The 19345-nt window shown below is 38.2% G+C and overlaps 1 protein-coding gene across 1 annotated transcript in view; it reads right to left on the bottom strand.

The window, feature by feature from the left end:
- LOC105045538 (ABC transporter A family member 1) overlaps positions 1-12431 on the bottom strand; it is a 90356-nt gene extending 77925 nt beyond the window's left edge. Inside the window, exons 1-6 of the mRNA XM_010923852.4 lie at positions 12060-12431; positions 11760-11839; positions 11492-11663; positions 7502-7584; positions 5390-5606; positions 4477-4706 (exon numbers count right to left, since the gene is read on the bottom strand). Coding sequence (XP_010922154.2) covers positions 4477-4706; positions 5390-5606; positions 7502-7584; positions 11492-11663; positions 11760-11839; positions 12060-12146 — 869 coding nt within the window. The 5' untranslated portion in view covers positions 12147-12431. The remainder of the gene's footprint in view (positions 1-4476; positions 4707-5389; positions 5607-7501; positions 7585-11491; positions 11664-11759; positions 11840-12059) is intronic.
- Positions 12432-19345: the final 6914 nt, after the last annotated feature.

The raw sequence follows: 19345 nt of genomic DNA, 5'->3' as shown, positions 1-19345 counted from the left end.
AACCGGCCGGTACGTCCCGTACCATACCGACAGAAAACCAGTTCGATTCAAATCGATTTTTCGGAAAATAATCTGAACCGGACCGAACCAATCGGTTCGGTACGGTATCAGCCAGAACCGCCTGATACCGGGCAGTTTGATTCGGTATGGTGCGGTACAGTACCAGTTCAGCTTGATTTTCTTTTTTTTTTGGCTGTTAGGTGGGATTTTTTTTTTTGAATTTTTTATTATCGGTACGGTACGGTATCATACTGTACTGTACCGATCAAGAACCGATATGGGCCTTGATATCAGTTCCTGAAACCTTGGATAGACAATGACACTTGCTAGACAAACTGTACAGTACAAGTGCATTCTCCCATGTTCCCTAAGCGAATTTAAGTTAGTACTTTCTTCAAAACTTCCCCAATTCCTCTTAAGATTTCAAAGAGCGCTGCATAGGAACTGATATGTGAATATAAACAGTTACTTAAGCAATGCATGACCCTATCCCTCTTATGATGTCATTCTCTAGGCTTGACATTAAATTCATTAAGGGCCTATTTGAATGATTGGGCTGAAAATCCCATAGGATTCATGGGTTGGACCAATACAACAAGTCTTGTTTTCTTTCTATGGGATTCGGACCGGCCCACTCCAAAACCACTCCTTGGTATTAATGAATATAGGCCTACCCCAGCCTATATTGCTGGTTGACTGGTTGTACTAGCCCGCCCCACGAATCCGCAAGATTTTCAGCCCCATCATCCAAATAGGCCCTAAGAAGTAAAAGAAATGACATATATTTTCTTCCATGCAATATAACATATTGTACCTTTTATACCATTGTAAGTCATTCTAAAAAATAAATTTTTACAGGGTCAATCAGCTTTCTAATAAATCAACAATTGACAAACATTTTATATCACAAGAGAAAATAAGAACATAAACATATAGACATTTGTAGATATTTACATGCCACAATTCACACAAATACGCACCAATAGCAAACAACTTATTTGCTGCTCTGGTCTTGCACAAGAAAACTTTCCATGCTCAAGGCAAGCACCAGAGTCCAAACAATTAGGTTCATTGTACTAGTGCATACACCCTGTACTGGGTGCACTGCACAGTATTGGCATCAAACTGAGACTCAGTATGGTACGTCGAACCAGCCCAAGTATCGCACAAACCAACACTATACCATCATGGTACCAGTACCAAGACGATGACCCTTGGGAGACATGATCCTAATTATCTTCAACTATTTAACTAGCATTTCTAAGAACATCACAGTATATAAAATGGGCTCTCCAGTGCACAAAGCTCCTGCCACTATAGCATATGTAGATAGTCAAATGTATGCAACCTTACCCTCACCCGTGGAGAGACTATTTCCATATTTTACACTCATGGAACCCAGATCACAATGGAGTAGCCTTACCTTTGCACCAAGGCCCACCCTCTCTAAGAACATTACAGTATATATCTTTGGAAATTTTCAAGCTTCTGTCATGAAGAGTAGGACTCAAACCAAGATTTGAAAACTAAATTTAATTTCAACTTTGGCCTGGTTTGTTGAGTTTCAGTTTCAATAGTTTTGGTGACCTTGGATGTTTACCTCCAAGTTTTGCAGTTCCAATCAAAAATAAGTTAAAAAAAAAAAATCAGAAACACCTAATACTGATAAAAAAATCAAAAAGCCAAATAAAAGTTGTTAAATTAAAGTTTAGAGTATTTGTATTATATGGGTTTTTATTTGTGCAGGTTCATTATAGGCTGAAATTGATGCATTAAATACATCACCTATATCAGTATTTTGTACGAAGAAACATCTATATTTATATATATACTAATTATTTTTTGAAATTCTTTTCTGTAAGAATTCATTATTTTTAGCAATTACAGAGCATTTTATTGCCCAGTGCATTCAAATCTTTTTCTTATTTTTTTTCTTAGGACTCATAAATATTAAAAAATATTATTATATTTATTATAATATGACAAAAAGCATATAGTTATAAAATATTGTTTTCTAGAAGCTGTGACCCATTAAGGATTATGTTAACATCAATCCCCTGTTTGAACTCAAGAAAAAATAAGAAAAATCATTGAAAAGTGATACTACACAGGTTATACATTTAATAAAGAAACTTAAAAAAGCCTATTTGGCTCGTTCAGCCAGTCTCACTTGGAATCGATCAGAAGTTCAAAACATTTGAAATTAGACCTAAATTAGATAATTTCGACCATAATTGATTGAAATTGTCCCAACCCAAAAATGGAGGTCCATTTCAAATCAGTCCAGCCAAAACCAATCTATTTTGGTCCATTCCAGCCAAAATGGATTGATTTAGACTGAAGCTCAAAACCTTGCAAACATGAAATCTACAAGATACAATAAATGTACCACAAGAGACAAACCACAAGATTTTCAAGCAGATTTTAGGTAGGATTTCAAAAAAGTGGGAAGTGGGAACAAAAAAGGAATATCCCAATTAAGCAGCTCTTCCACCAAATTGATCTCCAGAACAAAATGGATAAGCCCTAGATTATATCCTAAAAACATTAATGGAATAGCAACCTGTAGATTAGATCTCCTAAAAGCATGGTACCAAGGCATACTGCCCAATACGTAGCATACCTTACCATACAGACACCAAACCGAGAAACCGACCTTCATACCAAGCATACCAACACTATACCATTATGTTACCGGTACAGGGCTCAATATCGAGATGGCAAACCTTGCCTGAGAGAAAAAACCATTATAGGGACGTGGGAAAACAATAATGCCTCTAAGTAACAAGATTTAAGCCTACCTAAGCATCTCTGCTATCAGTAAGAGCTTTTCCAAATCCTCTTCCCAATCACTATTCACATAACCTTAGGTCTTCTCATTTCTCATAGCTCTTTAGATCAAGGTTTTATATCCCGACGGGATGGGGGGTGTCCCAGCCGTCCCATCCTGTTCCTGTGAGAAAATGGGATCGGGATAGGCTCGGGATTCCGAAACCCATCCATGCAGAGAGAGAAGAAAAAAGAAAAAAAGGAAAAGAACAAAAGATGAAGCAAAGATGAAAAAAAAATGAAAGGAAAGAAGAAGGAAAATGAAAAAAAGAAAGAAAGGAACAAAGGGAGAAGAAAAAGAACGAAAAAGAAAAGAAAAGAAGGTAGAGGAAAAGAAAGAAAAGAAAGAATAAAGAAAAAGAAGAAAAGAAAGAGAGAACAGAAAGAAGGGGAGAAGATGGAGGATATCCACCAGAATGCATGACTGGGATTGCTGTCGAGATGGAATGGGACATTAGGGCATCACGTTCTATGGAGAAACCGGGACACCTTTGTCCCACGGGATTTAAAACCTTGCTTTAGATAAATTCCAAAAGCATGTTCTGTTAATGTCTTACTTAGGTCATCACTGGACACGCTCATACCCTCTCAATTGATTGCCCATCACTCTATACTCATTTGGTGCAACTCCTACTTCTCTAATGTGGAAAAATGTATGAAATCAAATGAAATAGATGTGGAAAAGGCAGAGACAGATGCATGAAAGAGAAAGAATGAAAAAAAGCAAGGATGAAGAAAAGGACTTAGAGAAGATGGGGGTACTTGACACCTGGTAATTTGTTGAACTGACATTTTGATTAATCGTTACACAGTAAGACCTTTTTCTAAAACATGATTATACAGTTTTCAATGCACAATGATCTGTTTTATGCATATTTATGCACAGCCAGGGATTAGACATAAAACGGACATCGAAAGCAAGGACCAGGAACAACTTCTTTGGTTAACAGGAACTAAACATAATATGACAGTCAAGCAGGGTCAGACCACAATTTACCTGAGAGTAAAATGGATAAAATGATTAGAATGATCAGTAGATATTACTCCTCTTTGACTAGACAAGGCAATGACCTATGATAACCAAAACATTAGAATCTCCCTCCTAAGCAGCTTGGTCACTTAACGGTATTTTCCATGTTTTGCATCTTATATGTGAGCCCAATTACAATGAGAAAATAGTGAAAAAGCCCAAGATGTTAATACATATGATTCGCCTACCATCCCATCCCACCCAGCATGGGGCACACCATACCATACCGGTATGCCGAACCGACAATACCATACCACATAACGACACTATAATAGAATTTTACCAGTATAGATCTGGTACCGAGATGATGAACCTTGGGAGACACCAACAAATATGTAAGTATATAACTTCAAAAAAAAAAAAGGATAAAGAAAAACTCCAAGCTTGAAAGTAAATAAGGCACCAATAGTCTGACAAACTAACCCAGATCAATGTTCTTACAGCAACAATGTTGACAGCGTACAGGTTAGGACATAAGGAAATATTTAAATCAATTTAAACTATGTTATGAAATCTTTATTTTTGAGATATAATGATCTGCAGGAGGAAGGCACAGTTCTTTTAAGGAAAAAATAACAGAAGAGAGAGTGAGAAACTCAAGTCGGAATGTTACTCACAATACTCCCATGACACTCTTTACAATTGACTGGAACTCATCATCTGTGAATTCGCGAGTTGGAAATGGAGCAATGCTAATGTTTGCTGGACTGTACTGTGTCCATGGAAGGTTGATATGAGAATGAATGCCAAATGGGTGGAACAACGGTGGTTCTCTACTCTCAGGGCTAACATGAGTTCCATTTTGCTGTGCTAGAAGTATTACTAATGAATCCACCACCTTCTGCAACTGCAAGAGCAAAGTAAAAAAGGACTAATTTTGTAAGAAAAAATAAAGCACCACATATAACAAAAGTATCCAATTGTATGTCAAATCAACTCAAGCAGTCCCCCACCCCGAGGAAAAAAAAAATGCAAGGAAGCATAATTTATTGAATTTATTCATAAGGCAAATTTAGAGAATTTAGTTATTTGTAGCTTAGAAAGCAGCTTCCTGAATCACTTGATGGTGCAGCAGTTTTAAGTGCCAAGTGCATGCGAATTTGATCTACGCACCGCCACGAACCTGCCCATTTTTCTTTTGCATTTTTTTCTTTGGTGCTTAACACCCGCCAAAAAGAAAAAAGCCATAGAAGCTTGCAGTCTTATAAAGCAATCTACCAAAACAGGCACTATAGACCCTGTGAAATATGACTCTGATAATTGATAACCCAAAAATATTAAAAGAGAAGTAATCATTCACATTGACAACATTTTGATGATATCAGCACTTAAAATTTAGTTTACTCATTCAAACATGCAAATTTCAATTCTTCAGAGGACCAGTAGTCAAAAGGAATGTGAAAGTGATAATAAAATAGAAAAGCCACAGCAAGGCACAAATCTCCACACAATATAATCTACAAGTCACAAAAATCAGTTATCCTGACACAAGATGGTGAAGCTAAAAGGGAAATGGAGAAGAACCCGTACAGTCAGAAATCCACTAAATCCATACTGAAGAGTTGGTACAACATTGACACCCAACTCCAAGTCATTGAGATACGGTCCATTCACATCCATGATAGTTTTAGCATCGGGAAAACCCGAGAAAGCCCATGTGTGGTTAAGACGTATGCTATAGTCAAATATTTGAGGACCTTGTGTATGAAATACTATTGCTCCTTTGATCTTGGGGTATGAAAAGTTCCTGAACAGAGAAAGATGTTTGTCAGAATCGATGAAACTAGGTAATGAAAATATCGACTTTCCAGAAAAAGTACTGCATTCTTTAAGCAGCAACCATGTAAAAAATATAAAATGTGAAACTATTAGAAAAGTCCACAACTCCACATGAATATGAAGGACCAACAGGCTTGGGAACATAGCTCATATTTAATTCCAGAAAAATGAGAGGGATTGATGAATTTACAATGATAATCATATTTTTAAAAATAATACAAATAGATGAGCTTTCATGCCCAAATTTTGTTATGGTAGACAAGTCCAGAACTCCATATATTTGGGTCAAGACTGGCAGACCATGTGCACTGCTATTTAAATTTAATTCAACTCAGTTTCAGTTGGTTTGAACTAATTTTTCTGATAACTAAATTGATGAATTGCATGCTTCCAATGCTCTGTATCCAGCTATCCCTTTCAATGACCACCAAAACTTTATACTAGCAAATTATCCAACCAATTAGACATCATGCTAAATAAGCATAGGACACATAACAGGATCTGAAAATCTATCAAGTCTCAACTGATGCAGTTCACAAGGCCACGTTCCTGCATGTATGATCTGGAAGCTGCATGGAGAGTTCACTTGACCAAACAGCACGCTTGATCACAGCAGCAAGTTTAAATTCATGATCAGAAGATATTACAACCATTAGGATGGAGATATAATGCAACAGGAAGCATTGGAAAAACAATCAATTATGAATTCTTGAGGATCTAAGTAAAACCATATAACCAAATAATAGTGCAACAGAAAAGGCACAATATCCAGCAGGAAGATGATCTGAAAAGAGAAAACAGGTTGTAATAGAGACAGGAGGAAATATCAGAGAATAGTCTGGTCATAGTCATATATCAGTAGAATTTCACAGGAGAAGCAAAAATCATTAAAACTCTATAATGGTGATTTTAGATCCTTCCAAACTTAAACAAGAGATCCCCAGCTCTAATTTTTATCCAGGAAAAAGGAATATTATAGTATTAACCAACATAATACTAAATCCTGAAGATTCCATTAGATCATTAGATCTGTTAAGGGACAGCTAATTGGAACATTCATTAAAGCTTTCTCGGAAGATAAAGCCAATGAGCTTTGCTAATTCTGCATACTTCATATCATGTCATCTGCAACAGGTTAAAGAATTCCAGCAATGGCTATGCATATACCAGAAAGGGAACAAGTTTGTCAAGTTTTCTTGGAAGATAAAACCCTCACTTTATGCTGACTCCAGTAAAATTCTGATCACGCAGCTGGCAACAGTTCAAAACATTATAGCAATGGTCCAAAGATTAAATTTCCAGAAAGCAGAGGTCATTAAGGATCCAATTTTATGATTGCCATCAAGAATGTAGGAATGGGTATAACTAGATCAGACTTAATGAAGTCTTGGAAGTTGGAACCACAATTTGCATTACTTATCAAACTGGGATTAAAACAGGTGGTGGAGTGAATGCAAGTGCAATACTTCACTAGTAGATAAATTACTCACATATGCATGGAATGCAGATGCACACACGCATGCTCACATGTATGAGCACACATACACAACCCTGAACACATGCAACCAGCAAACAACCATGCCCACTCCCACACCAACAGAGACATCCATGCATGCACAGATGTCACAGCTATTATATATCAGCTATAACTTGCCAAACCTTTTTAGAAGCTGCCTTCAGCTTAAGTTTATCAAATATCACAAATTCACTAACTAGATTTAGAGAATTGTTATTTAGGTTAAATCAATTGAACAATCCTAGGGAATCCAAACCATAAGTAAGAGCTTCAGTAGTATATTGGACAAAAGATAAAAGTTCACAACAACAAAAACAACAAGGTATGTGAAAAGAAACATAACTTACTTGTCTTGATCATTAATGCCATAAAGATCTGAGCATATGTAAGTTTCTAGGTCTAGCTCATCTTTGTAAATTCTCGCGACCATCTATTAACAGGCAGAAGAAGACCCATCAAAATTAAGTTATAGTTGCAATTAGACCATATAAGAGAGATTGAAAACAGCACCACAAACTAGAATTCAGGGCACGGTTTTAACAAAGAAATTTATACTAAACATAAAAGGTGATGTTGAAAGTCAATACCATATAAAAACATGACCAACATAACTAAGATAACTACAGCACATGGCTTACAAGTGGGAATGAAAAGCATAATAGGATTCATAAACCCAACCCTGAACAGATGGGACAAAAACAATCGCAAAGGTTATGCCTTTTGACAGCTCATAAGCATATTTATCGAATAACTTAAATTATTATTCTTTAAATTTCCACTTTTTAGTTTTTTTGTAAACTCCTGAGTCATCATTCCATAAGAGATTATCTACTCTTGGTGATCCTTAATTATTTTATATGGTTCTTTTTCTTTAGAATGTCCCTGTTGATGCCTTTCCCTCATGTGCTTAAGAGGATGTGTTAAATCTTAAACTTGGGATGTTCTTGTCTTCCGATGCTTCCATTATTTGCTTGCAAAGAGTCATCTACTTACAGAGCCACAGTCATATAGTGAGGTGACTCAGCATCCACGATGACAGATGAACAAAAAACAAATACCATGCACCTCCAAAGACCCACAGATCTCATAGTGCAACCTTTGATAAAGATTTAAGATGAAAACAAGTGGACAGACAAGGTCAAGACCGACTTTGATGGTTCTGCTCTACAGGAGTCGTGTTTTTTCATGGTTATGACAAGAAGTATGAAATTGACGACTCCTGAAAAGATCAGAGACCAGAATTTGGGATCACCACTGTTCAGACTTCAGAGTTAAACTCTTTATTAAATGAACATGAAGGATGCACTTCCACCACCAAGGTTTGAAGCTCGTTATGAATACTGTATTGCGCATATAAGGGTATGGTAGGAGATACACCGCCGTATCTATTGACAGTTTGCTGAACAGAAAGATACCCCATGTTGATACAAGTTGATACAGCGTACAATTCAGGGTCAAGACAATATAGCATGGTCAATATCAAGCCTTGTTTACCACTAATCACATCTAATGGGTCCATAAATAGATGTTAACAACATCCCTAAGTTCATGACATCTATAAGGTGGTGTTGGGCATTTACCCTAAAGTATAAATTGATGGGACCATATCGAAATAGATTGGTTTTGCATGATTGACAACTTGATAGGTAGAAATCTACATGTTCACCTCATAGTGGTAGTATATAATTCATTTGCATCATACCATATCTGAAAAATGCTTTAAATGCCCACAAGAAAGCATACACCAGCATAACCTCAAGTGTCAAGGAGGTAAATAAAGCAAACCGAAGAATGTTTAACTAATACAGTCAAACTAAAGTGTTGTCTGCTAATTCAAAGTTAGTAATGTACATATCATGTCAAAAAATATCAATTATTGTGTTGTATATGTACATATCATGACAAGAAAATGATCATATTTTCAACAGCCTCCATAAACATTATGCTCACTGGAAATGATGACTTGAAGATGGGAAGTATAAAGGAATAGCACAATAGATTCCTCAATATTAAGGATTCATATACGAAGCAAGAAGTTAAAGGAAGAGAGCATACAACAAATTTTGTCTAGGGCAATATTCGATCAAATATATAGTTACAACCAGGGTGGTAATATTATTTACAAGGATACAAAAACTGTCAGTTTATAATGTAATCCTATAGGCATGAATTTGCCTCCACCTTTTCTCTATCTCATATATTATCACTTTAAAAGAGTTTCCTATGAAGGAAAATGAACCATTCGGTAAAATTTGGTTTCACACTCACGAAGAAATCAGCAACTTGTCCTATCAACAACCCAAAAAAAAAAACAAAACGTAATGGTGCACAAGGTGACAGCCAATCTCAATATAAATGGTATTGTCATGCAGTACCAAGTTGCTGATAATTTAAACCAAAGATTGCGGAACCATCCCGAACCGGGTGGTTCGGGCGGACCGGGATGGTTCATGCATTTGAAACGAAAAATCGGCAGAGGGGACAAGGGAGAAGGAAAGGGAGGAACAAAGTGAGAGGGGGGATAGAGGAAGAGGGAGAGAGGGCCACCAGAGGACCGTGAAGGGCTAGAAGAGGGGCTCCGCCTTCCTCTTGATCCAAACATGGATTGGCCGTCCCGTTTGGGGTTTTTGACTTCACTTTTTTATTTCCATATTGCATACTTTAAGTGAAGCTGGCAATAGAGTTGTTGACTTCACTTGAAGTTCACAAAAATTTGAAAAAAAAAAGAAAAAAGAAATAGGGGCGGACTACCCATGTTTCGATCAGGAGGGTGGAGCCCCTCCTCTAATGCTCCAGCGGCCTCTACAGCCCTCCCTCCCTCTCCCTCTCCCTCTCCTCCCTCTCTCTCTCTCTCTTCCTCTCCCACATTCTTCCTCTTCCTGCCCTCACTGCCATGTCGAGCAGTGCTCCACCGGCCTTCACCATCTCTCTCCCTCCTCCCTCCCCCCTCCCCCCTCTCTCTCTCTCTCATTTCCTCTCTCCCATTCTCCCTCTCCCCCACCCTCTCTGTTGTGTCAGTTCAAGCCCGACATAGAATAGCAAGGGGCGTATCGAACCTTGCCATCGACTGATCGGTCCGAACCTCGGTATCGACATAGTGAACCTTGATTTAAACATTAATTTATCATAATAGAAAGGTAAGTGCATCACAAGAGACCCCATCAACGGGCACTAAAGACAAACAACACTGATGGAGGCATCAGCCAAAGTGTGCTATTCCATTTAAACACTCGTTCAAGAAACAATGTCCTTGGTCCTTTATCCCACGGATATTTTGTCTTTCTAATTTTTTTTCTTGTCTCTTCCTCCTTCATTTTCTTCTCCTTTTCTCTCAACTTTTCCTCCTCTCGTTTTCTTTGCCTCATTTCCTCTTAATTCTTCAATAACTTCTTTCTTTCCTCTTGTTCCAAATCATGGTTAAGCTAGTTCATTATAACTTAGAGGCATGTAAGGCTTTTTTTAATGCTTGGAGCATGATAAACAAATTTGATGATACAAAAAAGTGTATTTTAGGGGGTCCACCACCTAGCTTTGCCATTGCAATTTCATGCCCTTGGTAGTATTGAAGAACAATTGGGCTAAAATGTGCCAAGTGTGATATTGGTTTACCTAGCATTACCATCTTTGCCTGAATTTACCATAGGCCTAACATAAATGAAGTTCAATGTAGTCCATTGTGTTCAGAGCTTAGCTCCAACGAACTCAGAGCAGCCCCAAGTTTGAGCTCTGGCTCAAGCTAGTTGAAAACTCAAAGATATGCCAACCATCTTCAATCTAAATAATTTGACAATCTAATTAAGAGAAATCAAATAATTGAGCAAACAAATGAGGTTTCTCATATTGAAAACATTCGAAGAAGAATTTACTAAGAACCTACTAAAAATTTCCCATTGTGTCATGCATATGGCAGACCAATGTGTGTAATATATATATATATATATATATATATATATAGGCAATGCAACATATACTCTACTTGAGCCTAAGTTGGGCCACAGCACTCACAAACTATTGACCTAAGCTTGACCGAGATTCATGTCAAGCAGTAATTTTCAGACCTAAGCATACCTTCTTCCAGTAGATCTGTTTGTTTCCTGTATACCTCTGATGCATTTGATATGCATCAGGAAGGAAGATGCACATCTTATGCATCACAGAGATACCAAAGTCTTGTGGTTGTATATTTCACAAATTCATCTCCTAGTTTTAATTATATATCCATTTTCTCCAAAGTTCTTACATATGACTGTGAGTAACGCAGCAAAGGAAGAAGATACAGATATGAAAAACATTCAAGCAAACAAGGGTCTTTCTGTGAGGCAAACGGTCAATAGTACCTTTAGGAGTGGAAACTTTAAGGATAATACATCCAACATCAACCTCGTTTCGTTGGTGTCTGGTACAAAAGCCAAATGTTCACCTTTGACAATCATCAATTTCAAAATGTCATCGAAACTCGGAGAAATCTCGCTGTTTCCCACTTCAACAAACATGCCCTTTCGAATATACCTGGACAGAAGCCCAATTAAATGCCTTCATCACTGCTTATTCAAAAATTTATATAAGAAAAAAGGTACAAAGCCAGAGGAGTGATGGAAATCTTACGCTTGTACAGGGTGAACTTGTGTATCGACTCTTGACCGAATGCCAACCAGCATCAACATCACAATAGTTGGTAGTAGAATCTGCACCAATGGCAGAGAACTCAAAAATTCATACTCTGTTTGATGAGAAAACCAAAAAGCAGATGCATAATCCAGCAAGAACCGGAATTTATTCAAAAAAGGAAGGAAAAAGTGATCTTTTGGGCGAAATTTTCCGCCAATGCCCAAAGAAATCGTACAAAACTAACGAAATCAAAAGAAAGGCGAGACTTGAAACCCTCGAAGAGAGAGGAATGAAAACCTCGGCACAGGTGGCGAAAGGATGGCGGATTTTGAGAAGCCAGTTCTTTCGGAGCATCGCTCTCAGCTGCCGTTGAGAGCTCCCCATCCCTCCCTCCCCCCCCCCGGGAAGAATCCCTCTTTCTTCGCTCGAAGGATTCAGAAAACACCACCAATTGCTCGACAAAACGAAGAGAGAGAGAGAGAGAGAGAGAATCTGGATGAGGCGGAGACTGCGTATGCGGAAGGGGAAGGGAGGGAGAAGACTTAGAAAAGAGAGGAGGGGCTGTTGCTTTCGCGGATCTTTTACTTTTGGTAAAGAGTGGAGGAGGACCAGGCGGCTCCAAGGCGGCCGGCCGAGTGTGGTGGCCCAGGGTGATGCCCGGAAGTCGCAAAAGGAAATGGATAGTGATACTGGCGCGGAGCGCGTGATACTTCTGTGGGTCGGTAAATGGGCTTCACCTGTGCAAATTGAGCCAATATCCCGCATTGGAGCCTTCCAGCGCATGAGCTAACAATGGACTTGTCCTGAGAAGTTTCTTAGATCGACACTGTTGTAGGTTAGTGCCTGTCGCTGTCTGGAACGTTGTATCCTTCGCCCGAGAGAGGGACTCCTTTCCTTCACGCCTATCCCCAGCTGGATCATCCACCGTTGGACCTGTGCAGTCAGTGAATGATGCTGGGTGCTTTGCGATTTGTGCAATCAGTGATTTCCAACGGCACCAAGGTGAACCCCTCTTTTTTTGCGAACGTTACAACCGTGCTCGCTGTCTCTCGAGTACGAGCTCGTTGTCGAGGGGTTTGACATGAGTGAATAAATCAAACTACAAATTTAGCAATCACGTTCTACGCTAAACTTGTGTACGATGTACATGATTATATTATATATATATATATATATATATATATGAGATATTAACTGTTCTAATTTATAGATCTCATGTGGATAAATAATTTTTTGCCCTTCCCTCGTATGAGATAGATAATTCTTTTCTATATAAATCAGAGCCTCTCTCGACTCACAGACTGTGTAATGATGTCCTCATTTTTACACCATAATAAATATAAATAGAAAAACTTCACATCTACGTATATAATTTTTTTAAAAATTCACGTTACATAGCAGAATAGATATCCTAGATCCAACAATATGGATATATTATTCATATATAATTTGTTCAATCACTAGGTCTTCGCTCCTACACCTTCCAAAACATGCACCACCAGTCACCTAGACCCATTTCTCGTACAAACAGGAACTTGAAATATTTCATGACCACTGGACTCTTGAACCCACTCATTACATTCTCGCCTCAAGGACTATTTAATGTTGAGACAAACTCGAGACTTCGTATCTCCTTTAAGCTGTAATTTCCGAATGTTGTCCCCATAATTTCTACAATCTTTTCTAGAGGAAGCAAGTCCCATATCCACCCTCTTGAATAATAACAACATCGATAGACTTGTTAGGAGGATAACCAGCACGATCGTTGATTTCGAGCTGTTTTTTGCTAGACTGAGCAGACTTCTAAATCATAGCATGAATTTTACCATCTAAATCCATCCAAAGTTTTATATCATAGGATTAAGCTTCTATATGAATTTATGGTATATGTAAGCTGAATTTTTGCTTGTAATTGCTTTTACTTTTCTTTGTTGGTTGTAATTGGGATTGTTTGAAGGCTGTAGATTTCTACATCATCTCGTGGTAATTTTTCTTACGAGTAAAGATCCATTCAAGGAAAAAAAAAAATCCATTCAAGATAATAGGAATGCACTGAAACATAAATTTTAGGAAGCACCAATTCATGCCGTGTAGATACCTCACCAATCTTTTATAAGATCTAAGGATTGTTTAAAAGAGATGGAAATGCTATTGAAAAATCAATTGTCCAGCCTCAATCTGTGTACTATTTTAAACATATACCTTCTTTATGTATTAACTATATTATATAATTTGCTTCGAACTTTAACAATTTTAAAGGTGACGCTTCCAAAAATCTAACTTGCAAGGATTTTTTTTTTAAATCTTTTGAAAGTTTACTTGGATGATAGATATCTTATGTGATCATTGTTGGTCAAAAACTATGTGGAATTTTTTTCATTGCTGTTTGGAAATTTTATATCGCTTTTTGGTTAGTTGAATATGTCAGTGGATGCTTATTTCATATTTCTTTTGCTTTGTAAGTTACCATTCTTAATTATATTTAATAAATTATGGATATGCTTAAACGATGTACTGAAGTTTATTGACCCAAAAATAGGCATGTAAATATAGTCCGTTTTGCGGACATATTTGAACAAGTATATGTCTGCGAATAATTATTTCAAACTGATTGCAATGGTATTAATGTTTTATATCATATATTTAATATGATCTACTATTGGGACAATTCAACCGATCTTCGATTTCGACTCTAGATCGACCTCGTAAATACAATATGCCGACTAACAATCAGTTGACTGACCGACAGTCGGCTATTCTCAGCCATCAACGAACAACCACGACAATTCAGTTAATATCCAACTGATGACCATCGGTATATCAGAGTTACCGACTAATGCTCATTCAGATTTTCACGACTATCGACATATAGTCAGCTTATCTTTCTATGATCATATAATGCCGGAATGTGCGGAATCCATATGTCTAACCATTATAAATAGTTATCAACTACGTGTTACGATCATTAGTGGGTATAAACAGCCTATTAACTCTATGATTATGGCCTGATAATTGGGATAATTGTCTTTTAGTGCTATAAAAATAGAACCACGTGCTCGACGGTTACATCTAAATCACCTATAAAAGGGAGATAAATTAATAGCATTGGTAAGATAATTCTGAGCTGAGACTTTATTATTCAAAATCTTTATCTGCCGTTCACCACTCCCCACTGACTTACGCATCGGATGGTCCCTATCGAACATAATTTCGGTCAGTGTGGACTTCTTTTGCAAATGCTCTTCTCCGACGATGGGCGCAAAAAGGAGATTGGCCGCAACAGATTGACGTGTCAGATAGGGAGTCGATACAAGCAACCATGACAAAAATCAAAGCTCAACAATCAACAAGATCGACGAGGCAGTCTTTCCGTCGGGAAGATATTCCTTCCCCACCTCCATTGGCAGAGTCCAGCTCTTCGCATTCTGTGATTACCACAGATGCACAAATTTAATGTATTAATGCAGCAAATGAAGGTATTCATGGAGGCGGGCCAAAGCCTCCAACAGTAGCAGCAGCTGCTGGTGGAGGAGCCGGTAGCTCATTCAGTGCCATCCAAATACAGCCGCCATCCTTCATGGCATTCACCTTCCTCATCTCCAGAGCGGTGACCATCTCGACACTCTCATCGAGACGAGCAATCATGTTCTAAGCACTCCCATCATGCCACCCATTCTTCGTGACATTCTTCCTCTCCTTCCCGTGTACATAGTATCAAGAAGGGAAAAAGATCGCGTACACCTTCTGCTTCTCCATCCTCAAATTCTTCGAAAGATTCTACCCTCGGATTGTCCCAGCAACGATGGCTTAATGACTACGAATGCAAGTTAAAAAAGATCGACCGCCAGCTTGCCCGACTTAAGGTGGAAGGTCAAAAATCTTCCAGTGATTATGACTTCCACACTGTCCAACCTCTTTCTCAGCACATCCTGGATGAATCGATTCCGTCTCGATTCAAGATGTCGTAGACAGAGCCATACGATGGCTCCATCGATCTAATCGACCATTTGGAGAGCTATAAGGCTCTCATAATGATTCAGGGGGCAACCGACGTCCTCGTATGCATTAGCTTCCCAGCAACTATTTGGAAGACTGCTCGAGCCTGATATTTCGAGTTTCAGTCGGAGAGCATCAACTCCTTCAAGCAGCTCGAGTATTCTTTCATGGCCCATTTCAGTACTAGTCGAAAGGTACTATGGACATCAGACAGTCTCTTCTCCATTAAGCAAGGTGAGACAAAGACGTTGAAAGATTTTATGGCTCGTTTCAACATGGTCATACTTGAGGTCAAGGATCTCAATGAAGATATGGCCATATGGACCACGAAAAAGAGTCTAAGAGGATCCAGATTCACTTATTCTCTAAATAAGACTCTCTCCCGGACCTATGCAGAATTTTTATAGCATGCATACAAGTATATTCACACAGATGAGAGCGCTTCTGACCGACGTCAAACAGAAGAAAAAGGTCAAAAAAAGAAACAGAAGAAAGGTGGAGCTCCAATCGAATCAAATAGGCCAACTACCAATAAGCGAGCTTCACCTCAACGACGGAGTTTGAAGCCAAACAGCTATGACAGGTATGACTTCTATACTCCTCTTTCTGCTTTTCATGCACAGATCTTGATGGAGATCGAAAGAAAAGAGTATCTTCAACACCCTTCGCTAATGAAAGCACCATCGAGAAGCCGTGATAAGAAGAAGTACTGTCGGTTTCATCGCGATCACGGATACGATACCGAACAGTGCATCCAACTCAGAGACGAAATAGAGTCTCTGATTCGATGAGGCTACCTCGAAAAGTTTCGATAAGATCATCTGACTCAACCTCCCACCGACCGACAATCTCAGCCACAAGCTAAGAAAATGATCAACAATCAACCAATGGCGGGAGTCATCAACATGATTTCTAGGTGATAGAAAGACTGGGGGGCAACTTCTGAAGAAGAGTCGATGAAGAAACGATGATTTGATAATGTAATTTCTTTTTCGGAAGATGATGTCTGGAGAATACAAACTCTCCATGATGATAGTAAATTATGATGTAAAAAAAATTCTAGTAGATAATGAAAACTCAATGGATGTTCTTTTTTATTCGACTTTCTCCCAAATACGACTACCGACTGATTGACTCAGAAGAATCTCGACGCCATTAGTCGATTTCATTGAAAATGCAGTTGCTATGGAAAGAGAAATCACTGTCCCATTAACCGCAGGAATAGATCCTCAACAAAGCACTGTTCTCCTAACATTCACTATCGTTCGAGTTCCATCAGCTTACATTGCTATACTTGAACGACCTAAACTTAATGCCCTGAGTGCAGTAGTTTCAACATACCATTTGCTGGTCCGATTCGCAACAAGAAATGAAATCGAAGAAATGTATGGAGATTAATAGCTTGCTCGACTTTGCTTTTTGGTCTCCCCTCAAAATAATCAATCTGAAGATTTTTTGTCTGTCGACAAATTAGACCAAAGAGAAAATGAAGAGAGGGATGAACCAGCTGAACAACTGGTTTCCATTCCACTAAAAGAAGAAGATCCTGAGAAGACGGTCCAAATTGGATCGTAGCTATCTGATCCGGAGCGGCAACAACTAATAAATCTACTAAGAACAAACGCCGACATTTTTGCTTGGTTGGCTACTGATATGCCAGGCATTCCTCCAGAGGTAATAACCCATCGACTAAATATTGATTCAAAAGTTAGGTCGGTGAGATAAAAGAAAAGGCTATTTGCTCCTGAAAGGCAGAAGGCCATCGATGAAGAAGTCGACAAGTTCTTCACAGCTGACTTCATCAGAGAAGCTAATTATCTCGATTGGCTCGCCAATGTAGTGATGGTGAAAAAAGTTAATAAAAAATGAAGAATCTACATCGACTATACAAATCTAAATGAAGGCAACTAGTTTCTCTTTGCCGAAGATCGATCAACTAGTTGATGCAACTTCGAGACACCGACTCTTAAGCTTCATAAATATCTTTGTAGGATATAATCAGATTCGGATGACGCCTAAAGACGACGAGCACACAGCCTTCATAACCGACAAAGCTATCTACTATTACAAATTAATGTCGTTCGATTTAAAAAATATCAGAGTTACTTATCAACGACTAGTCAACAAAATATTCAAGGCACAAATCGGACGAAATCTGGAAGTTTACGTGGATAATATGCTGGTAAAAAGTCCTCAAACTACAGATCATATTCAAAATTTGAAAGAAGCCTTTGGGACACTTCGACAACATCAGATGAAATTGAATCCAATTAAGTGTACATTTGGAGCAACTTTCGAAAAATTTTTTAGATTTCTTATGTCGCAACGAGGAATTGAGGTCAATTCTGAGAAAATAAAGACTATCATCAATATGAAGCATCCAAGCTCCAAGAAAGAGATACAACATCTTAATAGAAGGATCGCCGCACTCAACTGATTTATCTCAAGATCGGCAGAAAAATGTTTATCTTTTTTCAAGATCTTGAGATAAGTAAAAGACTTCTCGTAGTCAGACGAGTACCGACAGTACTTCGAAGATCTAAAAAAATATCTGGCATCTCCATCTCTACTTACAAAATCAAAAGTTGGAGAAATTTTGTATCTCTATTTGACAATTTCAATAGAAGCAGTTAGTTCAGTACTCATCCAAAAAGATGAAAATCGAATTCAATAACCTATTTACTACACTAGCAAGGTGCTTCATAATGTCGAAATAAGATATTCAAAGGCGAAAAAGATAATCTATACCCTGATCATATCATCACAATGACTTCGCCCATACTTCCAAGCACATCCCATTATCGTCTTGACAGATCAACCATTGAAGATAATTTTATACTGACCTGATACTTCAGGTCAGACGGCAAAGTGGACAATAAAACTCAGCAAGTTTAATATCCAATATCATCCACATCCATCGATGAAGGCATAAGTTTTGACCGACTTTATCGTCGAATACACTATACCTGACAATAATCTTAAGGATGAATCAAATGACAAAATAAAGCCAGTTGAAACTCCCAAGTCTGATTCAACATCAATGTGGATATTACATATCGATGGAGCATCCAATGCACAGGATAGTGGAGCTAGTCTCATCCTCATCAATTCTTAAGGAATTATAACCGAATATGCCTTTCGATTCAATTTTAAAGCTTCAAATAATCAAGCTGAGTATGAAGCCCCTCCTAGCTGGCTTGTGCAGCGAAAATTTAGTGCAGGGGCAAAATGGTAATTTTAAAACTTTTTTAAAATTATTATTTTACAGCGAAATTATTAATTAATCTCATTAATTAATACTAATTAACCCTACACTAGGATCTAAATATGATACAACAGCATGCATTTAAATTTGAAATTCAAATTTGAATCAGTAAACCTTTTACAGTACTGTGTTCAGAACACATCACCTTTTGCGGATAGTCGATCACCATAATCTGATCACCGTCGGGGGGCTCTGATCGTCACATCACAGCCACACAAATGTCTGACCTCTGTGGATCCTCCACACGAAGCTCCCGTCTGATCAGCTCCTCACGAATGCTAGTTCGTGATTTCACCCTTTTGATGGCAGATGTTGATCGAAC

The sequence above is a fragment of the Elaeis guineensis genome, chromosome 5 (genome assembly GCF_000442705.2).
Source record: "Elaeis guineensis isolate ETL-2024a chromosome 5, EG11, whole genome shotgun sequence".
NCBI lineage: Eukaryota > Viridiplantae > Streptophyta > Magnoliopsida > Arecales > Arecaceae > Elaeis > Elaeis guineensis.
This window is presented reverse-complemented; position numbering and strand designations above follow the sequence as displayed.